The sequence below is a fragment of the Mesoplodon densirostris genome, chromosome 13, assembly GCF_025265405.1.
Source record: "Mesoplodon densirostris isolate mMesDen1 chromosome 13, mMesDen1 primary haplotype, whole genome shotgun sequence".
Lineage (NCBI taxonomy): Eukaryota > Metazoa > Chordata > Mammalia > Artiodactyla > Ziphiidae > Mesoplodon > Mesoplodon densirostris.
This window is the reverse complement of record NC_082673.1, coordinates 88766349-88782842: the sequence shown is the minus strand read 5'-3', so window position 1 is coordinate 88782842 and position 16494 is coordinate 88766349. Positions and strand designations below refer to the sequence as shown.

Below are 16494 nucleotides of genomic sequence, written 5' to 3'. Positions count from 1 at the left end.
TTCAGGCATCTTCCAGAAGGTGCCTTGCAGGCGCAGCGAGGTGTGGAGGTTCTGTAGACACAAGGACCTCCTAGTGATTGAGGGACAGTGAGGCCCGAATGGGTTGTCCAGGGGCTTTTGGGCTCGGGACAGTTGGCAGATGGTACAGTGTATCTAGTTAATCACAAAGACAGGAGTCCACGCCCTAGGGGCCAGAAGTTGGACGCGGCGGCCCCAGCTCTTCTGTCTGGAAAACCGTGCTTCCTACACAACTTCGGGTGGGTGTGGCAGTCGAGCTCCTGAGGCCCCAGGGAGGACGTTCCAGGGGTCCTGTCCGCCCTGGTTTGGGACTAGGGAAGCCCAGGCCTTGGGGGCTGGAGTGAAGCGGTCAGAGCAGCAGCTTTGGAATCAGCAGGACCGGAGTCTTACCCTGGCCCTGCCCCTGTCAGCTCTGGGGCCTCACAGCAGCTTCTGTGGCTCTCTGACCTGTGTCCTTACCTAACGTTTAGAGGTAACACCATTTGTCTCAGGAAGTGACCCCGAGGATCCGATGAAATTAGTTGTGGAAGCAGCTACAGGGCTTGGCACCTGGTAGGCACCCCCTGAACGTTTAACGAAAGGGAGTGGGAGTTTTGAAGGGCCTGTGGCCATGGTGCATCCCGCCCACACCAGCCCCCGACTCTGTCTTACGATGAGTTGTCCGTAAGACCATGGCCTTCAGTCCACGTGGTTCTGGAAGGGCTGGCAGCGTTGCCCACCAGGTGTTACTGGGATGAGTATTTGTTGACTTTCTCCTGTATGCTGGGTGCGTGTGGTTAAATCTTCATGGAGCAAGTGTCCAGTGGAAGAAGCACAAACACCCCCCCCTCCCGCATTAAATGTGCAGTGGGACACGGAGATTTCAGGGTCCTCAGGACTAGGCAGCCTAGATGGCAGGGGCTGTGGGCGGGTTTTGTGCTTTAAGCGGGTTGCGTGTGCCCTCTGCTGTTGGAGACCTAGAACAGCAAGTGGACCAGGCCTGGGGGAGCCCTCCACCCCCCCAGCCCCCTGCTTTCACCACAAGCCCCCAGGATTCAGACAGCGAATACCAGATCTTCCCCTCTTGAGCTGTGTGAGCCAGGATGGCACACTTAATCTCTGAGACTCAGTTTCCTTTACTGAAAGCAGGGACAGTGTGTCATAGGATTGATGTGAATTTTAAATGAGATAGTGTGTTCAGCTCCTGGTCCCCAGAAGAGGCTGCAGACACGGATTGAGTCTGCTTTGATTTGCATATTCCAGGCTTCCGGTGGGCCATGCCCGCGCTAGTTTGAATGCTGACCCCGTTCTTCCCTGTGACTTCCGTCCCACCTCCTGTCCCAGCGGGGCTCGGGGGGTGTCGCAGTTAAAGACCCGCTCTTGGAACGCCGTCTTCTGTCTTCCGGCGCTGTCCCTGTCCACATCTCTCTGCCTCTTTGTCCCTGTCTCTGCTGTCCCTCGGCTCATCTCTGTCCCTCATCCATCTTCTCCTGCTCATTCCCTGCCTCTCTCATCCCCTGGTCCTGGAGGCACACACCTATCAGCACCCCAGTCGCATCCCTCCTGCCCCACTCTCTGTGTGCTGACCAGGGAGAGAGACCGCTGATGCCATGTCCAGCGAGCCCGAGCCCTGCACCCTGCAGCTGTCCTCAGTGGCAGCTGGGAGAAGTCTTGCTTCCACTGACCTTGATGAGTAAGTGCACGGCTGTTAAGAAATAGGGACTTGGGGGCTTCCCTGGTGGTGCAGTGGTTGAGAGTCTGCCTGCCGATGCAGGGGACACGGGTTCGTGCCCCAGTCCGGGAAGATCCCACGTGCCATGGAGCGGCTGGGCCCGTGAGCCATGGCCGCTGAGCCTGCACGTCCGGAATCTGTGCTACGCAACGGGAGAGGCCACAACAGTGAGAGGCCCGCGTACCACAAAAAAATAAATAAATAAATAAAAGGGAAAAAAAGAAAGAAATAGGGACTTGGGCTGCGAGGTAGGACTTGTGAAACAGTGCCTGGTCAACACTCCTTCCTTTGCTGAGCCCTGTGGAAGTGCCCCGGGGGACATTCAGTAGACTGGCCTGCCACGAGGAGAGCTCTGGAATGGAAGTCAGGAGGCCTTGACTTCAGTCCCGGCTCCATCGCTAAGTTTCTGTGTGACCTTGGACAAGCTATACCTCCTAAGGTTGTCAGTTTCCTCACCTGTAAAATGAGGGGTTGGCGTTCTTGCCAGATCAACTGCTCTGGGAATCAATGGAAGAGATGCTTGTGGTCCTCGAGGGGCCTCTGCTCAGACCCCACGGGGTGGTAGACGTAGAAGACTGAGGGTCAGGAGAATCCAGGTTCTGGTGCCGACGCAGCCACACCTCGCTGGGGTAAGTGGCTTACATCAGGGCCTCCGTTTCCTCATCAGAGTCATCCTCAAACCTGCCGACCCCGTAGCGTCAGAGGAAAAGAAGACGCAGTAGCACACGTGGAGTCACTTGGCAGAGAGAGAAACTGCAGGCAGCCCTCCTGTCTGTTCCCCCCGAACTTCATGGGATGGAAAGACTTTAGAAGAGTCAATACACGAGAAAACAGAGACGTGTACGTCATGGCTCCAGGAAAGATAGGAAATATATGTGGTTAAGTTTACATGGATGCAAAGTGGAGGGAAACTACAGTGCAGCCTGCAGAACGGGGAGAGGTGCTGGAACAATCCCAAGTCTAAGTCAGTGGATTTGGGGCATCAAGGGATCCGGGGACAGTTGTCGGTGATTAACCGAGGCCCCGCACTTAGAGCAGCAGAGTTGGGCATCTCCTCCCCTGACCTCTGTTTGAACTGTCCAGTGGAAAGCATCAGTTTTTGCCCCCAGATTGAGAGAAAGAAGCCCCCCCCGCATTACCCTGCAGTCACCAGGGGTGGGCTGTGTATACAGTCAGCATCCGCAGGCAGGCACCCAGGACTATCAGAGCAAAGATGAGCAGAAAACCAAGAATCTTCAGTTATTCAAAGGAAAACAACATCCTGAAAGACATGCCAACTTAAAACAACAAAGAAGGGGGGCTTCCCTGGCGGCGCAGTGGTTGAGAGTCCTCCTGCCGATGCAGGGGACATGGGTTCGTGCCCCAGTCTGGGAGGATCCCGCGTGCCACGGAGCGGCTGGGCCCGTGAGCCATGGCCGCTGAGCCTGCACGTCCGGAGCCTGTGCTCCACAACGAGAGAGGCCACAACAGTGAGAGGCCCACATACCACAAAAAAAAAAAGAAAGAAAGAAAGAAAGAACTTAAGAAATAAAGTTATAGGGAAGTAGAAGGAGAGCTCAGAATCCTTCCCTTGTGCAGTGCTGCAGTCATTCAGTTGTGTCAACTGAGGCCACACTGTGCATCTCCAGCTGGGCTCCGGGGACACAATAATGAAAAGAGTGAACCCAGCCCGTGTCCTCCTGGGGGAGGGGAGAGAACGGAGGTCACGTGGAGAATAAATGCGAATTGGATTAAGAGCTGTGAGGGAGACATACGAGACCATGCTGGGGAAGAACAGGACACGGAATCCGGACTAAAAGGCCAAAGAGGTGACATTTACATGAGCCCTGAGGGCACCAAGGAGCAGCAGGGAGAACGGCAAGCATGGCCCTTGGAAACGAGAGAAGTTGCTGTAATGGCGGCGCTCCAGGAAGGAACCTGGGCTGCTGGAGGCTGTGCCATAGGCTGTTGATACCAGCATGAACCCACCCTTTGGAGTGATCTCTCTCCATCAACCGAGCTCTTAGGGCCCAGCTGGGAGAAGGACACCAGCAAGGAACACTGGACCCGGGGAGTCAGCCATGAGGGGAACACACCAGAATCACGGGCATGGCTTGAGAAGAACACTGGTATTTATCCACGGGCTGTCATAAGCAGGTGTTTTAGATAAGTCACCTCATTCCTTAGTCCTCCGTATCTTTCAAAGAAGGGATAATTTTCATCCCCAGGAAACACAGTCAACAGAAACATCTCAGAGAGGTGAAGCAACCTGCCCAAGATTCCAGAGCTAATAAGAGATTCACACCTGTGTGAACATAAGCCGATGGGTGGAGGTTGTGTGGATGGTAGCTCACTGTGATCCAGCAAATAACTCTTATATACATACTTCCTGGATGGGTGAATAATGTGTTAAATGTGTCCACAGTTGTAAGAGCTGCATTACAAGCCCTGTGCATTTATTATTTTTTTTGACCCCCATGTAGACCCATGAGATAAGGAGTCTGTGTGGTTCAAAGAGGCTGTGTGGTCTTCCCTTGGTCACAGGCTTAGATGAGAAGCAGAGATGGGAATGTGGTTTCCCTGACCTTTAACTTATGCTCCTTGACCCCCAATACACATAAACTCTAGGCTGCTGTGTGTGTGTGTTTGGCTGTCCTGGTGCCTCGTGGAGAACAGAGCATGCTCGGGAACTAAGGGCCTTTGCTTGCCTTTCCTTTGTTATGACATTGACCCTGGGGATGTCCCTCTGTTCTTCATTTCTTCTCTTTCCTTCTTTTGCCAGGGGGAGAGAGGCCTGGATGGATTCCCCGGGAAGCACGGGGACACTGGAGCGCAGGTAGGCAGGCATTGGCTCCGGGGGCCGGACGGGCCTGGGGCCTGTGCAGAGCTCGTAGGGCCTGGGGGCTGTGGCCTTTGTCCTGCTCGGCTGGGGGTTCCAAGAGGGTTAGCGACCAGCCCCCAGCTTACGGCCACACGTGGACTCCTCCACGCCAGAGCGGAGGGATTCCAGAGAACATACCATGTTAAATCCATTCTCACCTCAGCAATACGACACGTGATCATTAACGTAAAGGCCATGGGCGACGCGCATGTGTTCAAAATGCTGTATTCAGTGCAGTCCTGTCCCTGAGGGTAAAAGATTACGAACAGCCCTAATGCTCATCAGTAGATACAGGAGAATAGTATAAAATTAATGTGGAAATTAATAGAGCTTCTAATGTCCTGATACGATATTCTCTGAGACGCACTGGTAAGTGGAAAATAAAGGCAAGTGTAGGATGGTGTGGGAAGATGCATCTGTGAGTCCAAAGGGGACCACATGGAGGTGGCATTGGGTTAGTTGAGGAAGAACCTTCTAGCAATAAGTGCAGTCTGGGAAGCCTTGTCAAAGGGGACCGGTGCCTTCTGGGGGAAAAGGCCAGGTACAGGTTTGGAGGTGCAGCGCCCTCAGCCTCTTCCTTCTCCACTGCTGCCCCTGACGGCTTTCCTTGCCTTCTTTCCTCCAGGGAAGACCCGGCCCTCCTGGCGTGCCAGGGCCCCAGGGAGAAAAGGTAAGCCAGGCCCTGGGGTGACAGATGGCTCTTGACAAGCAGGTGTGTGAGCTGAACAAATCAGGGCCTGGGGTGTGTGCATTGGAGGGCCCAGGCTGGAGTTCTGGGAACAAAGTGCAGACAAAGGTGGTGAGTCAGGCATTAGAACTCAGCCTACAAGAAATTTCTGGTTATCGTATTTAAACATTTTTTCTACTTTTAGGAATAAAAATCTATTTAAAAAACAAACGAAAATCCCTATTATATAACATCCGGACATATTAAAATATTGTGCTGCCCTTAAATGGCTTTTTGGACTAACGCAGAATATGAACAAATGCAAAAGAAAACCTCACAGACGCCTTTTCCTCTTTCTCCTTTTCTCCTTCTCTCTCCTCTGCAACATTTAGTTGTTGTTGTTATTTTTTAACCAGAATTATACTCCTGAAAATGTGCTAGATATTTCATAAATAAAATAAGGTTTTATCTCATCCTGCTGGTCATCTATTTTAGAACATTTTCACAACAAGGCTTAACTCACTGAATTTGCTGCTTAGGATTTCTTTATCTCAACAGAAAGAACTGCATGTAAAATTTCTTTGTAAACTGTGAAGTGCGGTGAAACTGTATGAAGATAATAACTTTCCCAGGCATTCAGGGTCACAGAGGGAAACTAAGAAGGTGTGCTGTGTTCTGGATTATAGTGGGAGGAGTGGTGAAATAGAGCCCTGCATTTGAGTACAAGAGAAAGATTTGCTTCCAGATCTTAGGCCCTTAGGAGATACATCCGACTTTGGGTCTGAGAGCAGCTAGGAGAGAGGTGGTGGGGGAGCAGGAGAAATCCAGCTAAACCAAGGAGGGTGAGACCAGGGATGCTGCACTTCTCAGCGTCACACTGCAGGGTTCAGGTGAAGGTCGCTGCCCAATCCAGACGAGTTCTCAGCACATGCTGAAAATAAAGGGAAAGAAAAAGGCTGCTCTGACTCTTTACCGAGGCAGACAGGGTATAGTTATAAATAAATAAAATGATATACAAGCTAAAAAAGCCTCTGTTTAGGAAAGGTGGCTGGAGAATATTGATCTATTCCAAACTTGCTCACTTGGGTTTCAATTCTAGCTGAGTTAATTATTTTCTCTCAAAGTATTTTTAGACTTGAGATTTACATTGTTATGTTATCCTAGTGTCAGGGTTTTAATGAATTCTTGCAGTTCCTTGACAGGGGATGCTAAGTCCTAAAATAAATAGTTTATTTCAAGTCCTGAAGAGGGAGCGTGTCTTAAAGTTTGGATCTAGGTGACAACTCTTTCCCAGTACTGGGTGTGTGTGTGTGTGTGCGCGTGTGTGTGTGTGTGTGTGTGTGTGTTATAAATTCCAGCCTTCCACTTGATTTATGGAGGCCTTTGGCCCCTCCTGTTTGGTAAGCAGCTGAGTTGTACATTGCTTATTATGATGAATGCAGCAGAAATGGGAAGACACGGTCAAGGGTCATGGTATGATATGGGGCATTCATTGGAAGAGTCGAGAAACCAGTGGTTCTCAGGTGACAGAATGTGTCTCAGCTCATTCTGAGAGAACATCACTGGGACAAATCTTAGCTGCTTTACAATTTGAGAAAGTCATTGGAACCGTAGAGCTGATCTTTTAACCCCCCTAACTTTACAGATGAGAAAACAGAGGCCCAGAGAAGTAGGGTGTCTTGTTCAAGACGCCACAGTGGCTCCAGACCGAGGTGTATAGACCTGCCTGCCCGTACGATGACGCACCACAGACCTCAGTATCAGGGCATGCTCTGCCTACTCTGTATTAAGAGTTTTAATGGATTGACTCCATGGTTATATTAGTTATCTTCTGCCGCATAACAAATCATCCTGAACCTGAGAAGTGTGGTCTCGCCCAGTTTCTGAGGGCCAGGAATCCAGGAGCGGCATGGCTGGGCTACTGTGGCTCAGGGTCTCCCACGAGGCCAAGCTGTCGCCAGGGTGTAGTTATGTCATCTGAAGAATCCACTTCCAAGCTCACTCACGGGGTGGTTGGAAGCCTCAGTTCCTTGGTGGCCATTGGCCTCATTACATGGTCCTCTCCCTAGGGCTGCTCCCAGAAATGGAAATCACTTCCCTAGAGTGCGTTGTGAGCACTCTGAGACTGGGGCTTGGCAGGGGGAATCCACAGTCATGGGTTATAACCTCATCCTGCAACAGTACCTGTGACTTTTGCTGTGTGTTACTGGCCACATAGATGAGCAGTGGTACAGCGTAGTCCTACACAGGATGTGAATCCCAGGAGGCAGGGGCCATCTTGGAGGCTGACTTCCCCGAGGGATAAAATAGATCTTTGAAAAACATGACACCCACGTAGTGGAAAGAAAGTGATTCAAGGACAGACTAGCTTTTTTGACCTTGAACATCTCTGTGCTTCAGTGTCCTCATCTCTGAGGTAGGGTAGTACCTGAGAGGAAAAGATTTACTTCATGTCAAGTCCTTGGAACAAGGCCAGGCATTTAAAAAGGATCCTATATCTATTAGCCATACATACACAATTCTTATGGATGGAATATAGGATCTTAGTTTTCCTTAATAATGGTTGAATACATTTGATCTCATAGTCTGTAACATTACCTATGCAAGTGAGAAAACATGCGTTGATTAACTGATCTCATAACTATCGTTGAAATTCACTTTTGTGGTGTAATGATGAGAAATGCAACAATCAAGACAAAAATAAATGTAATAATGAGGCAGGGTGTAAATAAAAGAAGAAAGATACAGTTATGAACCTCGAAAGATTCATTATTCAGCCACATAAAGCTCTCTCTCTCATATATAATATATATTTAAGTATATATTTTATATATATCAATATTTATATATATTATATTTTTGTACATTTAAGACAGCCACACAAAAGTATTACAGTATAGTTCAGAATGTCTTCTAACAATCATATTAGCAAAATATTAATAAGGTTTGGGGAAGTGTAGGGGAAAAAAGACTTCTGCTTGGGAGAGTTGAAGAAGGCTCATGGGGGAATGGAGAAGACAGCCGAGCTGGGTTCTGATTGCGTGCAGCTGGGCTTGCGTCCAGGCCATGGAAGTGCGTGGAGAGGATATAGGTGATAACGAGTGCCGTGTGTGAGCACGTGTGTGCACCCGTGTGTACGTGGGTGGTGGTGTCATGGAAGGGAAAGCGAGAACGGAAACACGTTTCTGAGGCAGGACTCGGTTATTGCGTGTAAGAAGCAGAAAGGCAGGTGCAGCAAGGAGATCGACACCCGTTAACTCTGTACTTGCCACGCAACTCTGCTGTGTGGCTGAAAACTGCTCTAAAAATAGTCTGTTTTAAAAAGACATTCTTAATTGAGATTTTAGAAAAACACCTGATGCTATATAAAGAGATGTGATTTTTTCCCAGTCTTAGAAAGCAGTGGGACCATCAGAATTGTGACTGCACCAGTCAGAGGAAACAGGTCCTGTCCATAAGATAGAACCTCAGATGCAATGAAGGGTGACAGATGTGCCCTGAGTCCTTCATTCTTACTCCTCGGCCTTAGGATTTAATAGATGCTTTCCTATTTATCCAGCAACTCATTTACTCTTTGCCAACTTATTAAACAGTAGTTTTTCAGAGCTTCCTGTGCTCCCTGAGCGAGCCCCTAGGGAAAATGCAGTCATATCTCCAAGCTACATGTGGGAACATTGGCTACAAGCACTGTCCTCGTTTTAGCTATAGGGCACTAGGGTAATAACAGTGAAGATTTTTCTGTCAACAGATATGCCCCATGTAGAACCAAGATGTAGCCCACGCTCTGGAAAACCTGACCTAGCCGCAGCCATCAGAGCCTGGCGGTAAGGCAGAAGGAGGCAGAAAACAAAACTGCTGTACATCATGATCTGGTGAAAATGGACAGGCCTCGTCACAGCCTCTGTGGTAGTTATTACTTGCTAAGTATTTACTGAGCGCTGACCATGTGCTGAACCCGTGACCGGGCACGGAGGACACACCATAGGGTGTAATCACTCTCTTGATGTGCGTAGTGCAGGGCCTGCTATGAGCAGGTGCTCACTGAATAGTGGAGCAAGGGATGCCTTGAGCAGGAAAGCGGTGGGAAAAGCGCCAGCCAGATCTAGGCACTGGGTACATAAGTGAGAGCAAGGCTCCTACAGTCTTGATGCAGAGACATGAACGAGACAGAACCCTTGAGATTGTTAAGTCAGTCAGCCCACGTGATGGCATGTGTGCTGGAGCACAGAGAAGGAGGTGGTCCTGAGGACTTGCCTAGGTAAGCAGGGGCCTTGGGGGTGTGGGAGCCCGCAGGAGGAGCAGGTGGCACAAAGTGCCCCCTGTTAATAGGACCGTCCCCAGGCCCATCCGTGTTCTGCAGACGGCATTATTTCATTCTCTTTATGGCCAAGTAATGTTCCATTGTATATATGTGCCACATCTTCCTTATCCGTTCATCTGTTGATGGACATTAGGATGCTTCCATGTCTTGGCTATTATAAATAGTGCTGCTATAAACATTGGGGTGCATGTATCTTTTCGGATTAGAGTTTTGTCTGGATATATACCCAGGAGTGGGATTGCTGGAGATTATCATATTAAGTGAAGTAAGTCAGAGAGAGAGACAGATATCATATGATACCACATATTTGTGGAATCTAAAAAAAAAGATATAAATGAACTTATTTACAAAACAGAAATTGACTCACGGATACAGGAAACAAACTTATGGTTACCAAAGGGGAAAGGGGGGAGGGATAAAGTAGGAGTTTGGGCTTAACTGATACACACTACTATCTATAAAATAGGTAAACAACAGGGCCTACTGTATAGTACAGGGAACTATACTCAATGTCTTGTAATAACCCATAATGGAAAAGAATCTGAAAAAGAAAGTGTATATATATATATACGTACACACACGTGTGTGTGTGTGTATGTATGTGTATGTATATGCACAAAGGGAACAAAGTACCCTCTGTTGGAACGTTCGTCATTTCTCCGCAGGGTGCCATGGGGCCTGCAGGACCTCCTGGGGTACCGGGCTCAGTGGTAAGTGATGCAGTCACCAGTGGTTGGAATCATGGACTCAGATACTGATAGGATTGTGTAGTTGGGAGAGTTGTTGCCTCTGAGAATGAGGCGGAACTGTTCTGATGACACGAGCTGGATACAAGGCTTTGCCCACTGAAAATGGGGTAAAATCAGAGACAAGTCAGAAATTGCTGCCTTCTGGCATGCCGTGTGCCTACGCGCCATGAAGTGGAGGGAGGGTGACTATTAAGAAAGTGCCACCGGCTTTGCTGACATCTGGTTTGTCCCTCAGGTGCAGAGAGAGGGCCTGAAGGGCGAGCAGGTAAGAGGGATGTGGGTCCTCTCATCGCGGGGCTTTAGGTGGTGGCAGAAATAGGAAGGCCACCGGCGTGGGGTGACACTGCTTGCTGAGCTCAGGTGGAGCCCTTCAGAGACAGGTCAAGTTGACTCTGCCAAGAATGCAGATTCCCACCCTGTGTCTCCGGGTCCCCTTTGGGAACTTGGGAAGAAAACTCCGAGTCAGCAAAGGGTCATGGGTGGTGGCCCGGGGCATAACAAGGGGGAGTCATGGCTAATTCTAGTTTGACTTGTGTTACCAGGGAGCCCCGGGACCACGAGGTCACCAGGGCCCTCCTGGGCCACCAGGCGCTCCGGTAAGTCATCCCTCCCCAGCCCGGGGTCCACACCTCTAGGTCTGGAAAATCATAGCCGTTCTCGCCTCTGAGCTCTGCGTTATTTCAGAAGCTCATCCCATTGCCCTGAGTGATAGGGGTCGTTGTCAGCATCTAGCACGGGAGGAAACTGGGCCTTGAAGACTGAAATCACTGGGCACGGATCATGCAGTTAGCAAGTGTGGAACTGGACTTGAAGCCCAGGCAGCCTGCCTTCAGAGCCCCCAGTCCCAAACATGCCAGGATTGGGGTTTCTGGTGTTCAGTCTGCTGTTTCAGTTTCCTTTCAGATAAAATGGCATAAAAACATTGGACACTTCAATGCCAGTTGAATCATTTCCAGTGCACATTTGCTTTTCGCATGTTTCTGATTAATACTGACTTTGCAGTGGTTTGGAACACTTCAGCCTTTGGTTTCTCCCTCTGTTAAGAATTTAATGATATGTAAATAACCATTTGGGAAGAGGCCATTCAAAGGGACTCTGTGATCATTTTTGATGTGAGTTCAGATACTAAGGATAATTAATAAGAATACAGTAAATTCCACAGGTCAGTGATGGGACCTTGCTCCTCCTGGTAACATGCTGTTGCTTCTTTCAAGTACCTGTTTTACTGAAGGAAATAAAACAACTCTTATCTTGAAATGTCCATAAATCAGATTTATAATAAATCAGATTTATAATTGGATTTATAATAAGGCCCATTCCTCATTAGGATAAATGTATATGTTTTTGCTGGGACAAAACTAGAAGAAACTTAGAAGATGTTTTTAATTCCAGTATAATTAGAACAATTTCATATCAAAAAGTTCAGGTCAGAAAAGCTCCCTTCTGTCTCTATAACCTTAGATACCTTGCTTAACCTTTCCAAGGCTTGGTTTCCAGAGCTCTCCACCATTGTTATAACTGTTGAGAGATATAAAGTAGATAATGCAGGTAATGCAGTATGCTGTATGCTGTCTGTGCATATATGCACATATATTTCAGATCATAATTGGCAAGTACTGACCATCTGTACTGTAGTATATTTTACATGCAGACATATGCATATTAAGTTTGCAAGGGTGAAGTAATTTTTCTACTTTTACCAATGAAGACATTGGTACAGAGATACTGAGTAGCTTGCACAAAGTTATACAGCTAAGAAGCAAAACTGAGCTTTGAACCCAGATCTGTCTGACAGACTGGTCCATGCTCTTTTCATTCCTGAGTGCACAGTGCAGCAATATCTCCTCTGAGATGCACAAAGGAGAGAATTACTTAACTTAGTGGCTTCCACTAAGAGATAAGAAGCTAAGAGTGCTCAGCCCTGCTTAATTCATGAGGCAGCCTTCTTGATCTCTCACTCTGGGATCTGGGATGTAATAATGGGCAGTCCTTCCCCCTCATGTAAACTCTGTTATGGTAACTGAGGGAGGGAGAGAAGGAAGAAACATCAAACACTTGTGGTCACGTACTTTATTTTATATCAATTGAAATATTAAGGCTGGAGATACAGGGATGAAAGCACGTGGACTGATCCATGTGAAAGGAGTGTGAAAAATAATTGTGAGTAAACACTTGCAATCTCTAGATGATTAATGAGAATTCTCTGCATGTGTCATTCCTGTGACCCATTGTATAGGACAAGGAGAGGGTCCTGAACCCTCAGCACTTGCAAACACCAGAATACCTCAACCCTGCAGCCCAGTGGAGCTGTCCAGGGTTCTGAAGAGGTCCTCTGGGCTAGATACTTTTGACAGAATGGGATTGAGTACAATGCATGGTGTTGGTGATGAAATTCGCTTGGAAGGAGTTCAGAAACCCAACAGCCTACCTAAAGACCTTGTGAAAAGTGGGGAGCAGTGATGAGAGATCAGGAATGTGAGGTTCTTAAGGCCACAGCCAATATCTCTCCTGTCTCTAAATCCACATGTTTATCACATGGTGGGAACGTAATACAGGCTTATGAAGGAGGGACCCCCATGACAGATATTCAAGAGGGACATCAGAATGGGACCTGATTGCAATCTGAGCTCATAAGGAGCAATGTGGCCGTGGAAGGCACTTGGGGTTAGGAGCCAGAGCATCTGGTTTCATATCCCAATTCATCCACCAAGTAGCTTTGGGTTTTTGAACTCTACCCCTCTTATCCTCTCCTGCTTTCCTAAGTTGGAAATCATTGTCAGCGACATCATTTCCTAAATAAATGTACTGTGAGGGTTTAATGAGTGAATGTAGGAAGCACTGTTCCGTGAAGCCTTATTAAGCCCAATCCTGATATCAATTGTTATTTCTGTCTTTTTTGAATCCCCAGCAGCACGTAGCCCAGCACCTTCCTCAGAGCAGTTGCTCCCTAAATATTCTTTGGATTGAATCAGATCGAGAACCTTGGCTTCAGTGACTTCTGTTGAGAATGGAAAATTTTGAGTTTGTGTTTAGCAATCCCAGAAAGAGGAAAATGTATCCCATTCTCTAAATATAAACAGTGTGCGTGCGGCATTCTCCATCCTTGTTGAGGAGGCTTGCATCTTTGATTCTTTCCCCAAGATGAAGCAGGTTCTGGTAGTTTTAGCAATGTTTGGTGGAGTGTAATGAAGAAGGGCCAGCTGGGCAGACCAAATGCGAGACAACTCTTGATGCTTAAAGAAAACTCACTTCTGCAGGGTCTTCCTTCCCTTGACGTGTGCCCCGAGCTCACTGCAGTAATCCTTGTGAGGAAGGGAGATTTAAACCTTTAATTACTACAGTCTGCACATTCATGTATTCATTTTTATGGTGTTATTAAGGGAAAAGACCTTAGACCTAAATACAGCTCCATCACTTAATAGTTATGCAAAATGTGGCCGTAGTAGCTGTTTGCATGATAATCATATTATTGAAGGTGAGGAAACTGAAGCACAGAGAGGGAATTTCTGGCCCAAATTCACCCGTAAAGTTGGTGATAAGAGTCACAGTTAGAGCTGAAGTTTGCATTTTCCCATTCACATTTCATGCCGTATTCTAGGTGACCTCATTATACATTTGGGTATAAAGCAGGGTGCTGTCAGGAGGTGCTTTGTCAGGGCTTTTGTACCCATTCTTCGTGTGGTCCTCACAGCCACTTGGTAGGAAAGTTTATTGTCCTCACGTTGGAGATAAGCTAACTGAGGTCCACAGATGCCCAGTGACTTGTCTGAGGTCAGGCAGCAGGTACCTAGTGAGGCGTTAGGGGCAGGATTTTACTTAGGTCAGCATGACCTCTTTCTGCACCAGTTGGCTTTTTGTTTTTTTTTTTTGCTTTGTGGAAATTGCTCTTTCTCAGATGATTTCATTTATTTATCCAGACTGTCATTTTGCATATCGCAGTTGATGGAGAGTCAGATAACCCAAGCCAGTTCTTGCCGAACCAGCAAGATACAGGGGCAGAGGCACCAGGCTTAGAGCTAAAGACGCTTGGATTCCAGGCACCTCTTTTGTGTGCACTTTTTACAAAGCACTGATGTGAGGCCTGTGGTCCTTATTGTACTCACCTTTAAAGTGTGAATGATGGTGCCTACAGCTTGGTTGTTAATCACACTTAATTACATCAGATAGGTGCACGTATTTTAAGTGTAGATTTGAGGGAATAGGATGTTTTTTTCCCTTCTAACCTCCCAGTTTCCCCACTGGAATGGGATGGTATTGTCCTATCCAATGAGAGTGACAGGGCGAAGTATATCCTGTGGTCTTTACTCAGTATTTACCATGGTCTATCTCTCTTGTTTTTTCCCCTTTCTCCTCCTTCTAAAGGGTCTGATGGGTCCCGAAGGCAAGGATGGACCTCCTGGTTTGCAAGGTCTCCGAGTAAGTAAACTGTCTTTCCTTTCTGGTGCCCCAACTCAGCCACACTGCCCCCACCCCCCATTTTAGCTGCTCAGACAGAGGAGATGACCCCAGTCTTGGGAGCTTGGGATGAATATTGGAAGCAGATTGAAGGGTTAGATTGAGTTCATCAACAATGGTTGAGGATGGGCTATGTGTTCAGCCTTGAGCTGGGTCCTGGGTCATCTCATGCAGATGAGTCTGTGGTCTGCCATGAGTCCTGTATATAGAAACTCACATCCCTGTGTGATCAGAGCCCCAGAAGGATGCCCAGTACTGAGAGAACACAAGGAAGGGGCAACTGACCCAACCTGGGGGCCAGCCAGGGCTTCCTGAAAGTGGTAATGTTTGAGCTAAGTCTTAAGGAAAGAATAAGAAAAAATAGCAGTGAAAGAAGAGAGGTCTGCCCGTAGGCTGTTAGCTACTCCAATCTAAACATCTACCTTATTTTTGAATACCATATCATAATTTCTTATGGTATTTCATTTCATTTAGCCCTTGTCTTTTTATCCAAACGGTGCACACCTTATGGGTTTGAATCCACCAGTGAGCACAGCTCCTGACACTGTGTTTTAAGGTAGAGGGTGTGGCATCTCTCTCCTCAGTGCCCTCATGGCAAACTGGGACTGACCTCAACTCTGTGCTCAGTTCCCAGCAGGTGCCTGGCACAGAGTAAGGGCTCAACTCACATTTCCTGACCTTGAGCCCTTAAGCTTGTAACATATTTTTTTAGTTTGTTTTATTCACGTATAGTTGATTTACAATGTTAATTTTTGCTCTGCAACAAAGTGACTCAGTTATCCATGTATATACATTCTTTTTCATTTTCTTGTCCATTATGGTTTATCACAGGATACTGAATATAATTCCCTGTGCTCTACAGTAGGACCTTGTTGTTGTCCACTTTATATATACTAGTTTGCATCTGTTAACCCCAAACCCCCACTTCATCCCCCCCCCCGCCCGCCCTCCTCCCCCTTGGCCGCCACAAGTCTGTTCTCTATGTCTGTGGGTCTGTTTTGTAGATAAGTTCATTTGTGTCATATTTTATTTTATTTATTTTTTTATGAAATTATTTTATTTATTTATTTATTTTTGGCTGCATTGGGTCTTTGTTGCTGCGTGTGGGCTTTCTCTAGTCGCAGCAAGCGGGGGCTACTCTTTGTTGCAGTGCGCGGGCTTCTCATTGCAGTGGCTTCTCCTTGCGGAGCACGGGCTCTAGGCGCGTGGGCTTCAGTAGCTGTGGCACGTGGGCTCAGTAGTTGTGGCTCACGGGCTCTAGAGCACAGGCTCAGTAGTTGTGGTGCATGGACTTAGTTGCTCTGGGGCATGTGGGATCTTCCTAGACCAGGGCTCGAACCCGTGTCCCCTGCATTGGCAGGCGGATTCTTAACCACTGAGCCACCAGGGAAGCCCCTTGTGTCATATTTTAGATTCCACATATAAGTGCTATCCTATGATATTTGTACTTCTCTTTCTGACTCACTTCACTTAGTATGATAATCTCTAGGTCCATCCAGGTTGCTGCAAATGGCATTATTTCATTCTTTTTTATGGCTGTGTAATATTCCGTTGTATGTATACACCACGTCTTCTTTATCCATTTGTCTGTCGATGGAGATTTAGGTTGTTTCCGTGTCTTGGCTATTGTGAATAGTGAAGCTTGTAGCATCTTTCACTGGTTCACTTAAGAAGACAGCTCCAGGGCACAAGCATCCAGAGACCATGAGGCAG

The 16494-nt window shown here is 47.5% G+C and overlaps 1 protein-coding gene across 1 annotated transcript in view; it reads left to right on the top strand.

The window, feature by feature from the left end:
• The window catches only part of COL22A1 (collagen type XXII alpha 1 chain), a 240739-nt gene that overhangs the window by 95030 nt on the left and 129215 nt on the right, over nt 1–16494 (top strand). The window contains exons 16-21 of the mRNA XM_060116083.1: nt 4491–4544; nt 5215–5259; nt 10243–10287; nt 10562–10591; nt 10869–10922; nt 14689–14742. Of these exons, the coding sequence (XP_059972066.1) occupies nt 4491–4544; nt 5215–5259; nt 10243–10287; nt 10562–10591; nt 10869–10922; nt 14689–14742 (282 nt within the window). The remainder of the gene's footprint in view (nt 1–4490; nt 4545–5214; nt 5260–10242; nt 10288–10561; nt 10592–10868; nt 10923–14688; nt 14743–16494) is intronic.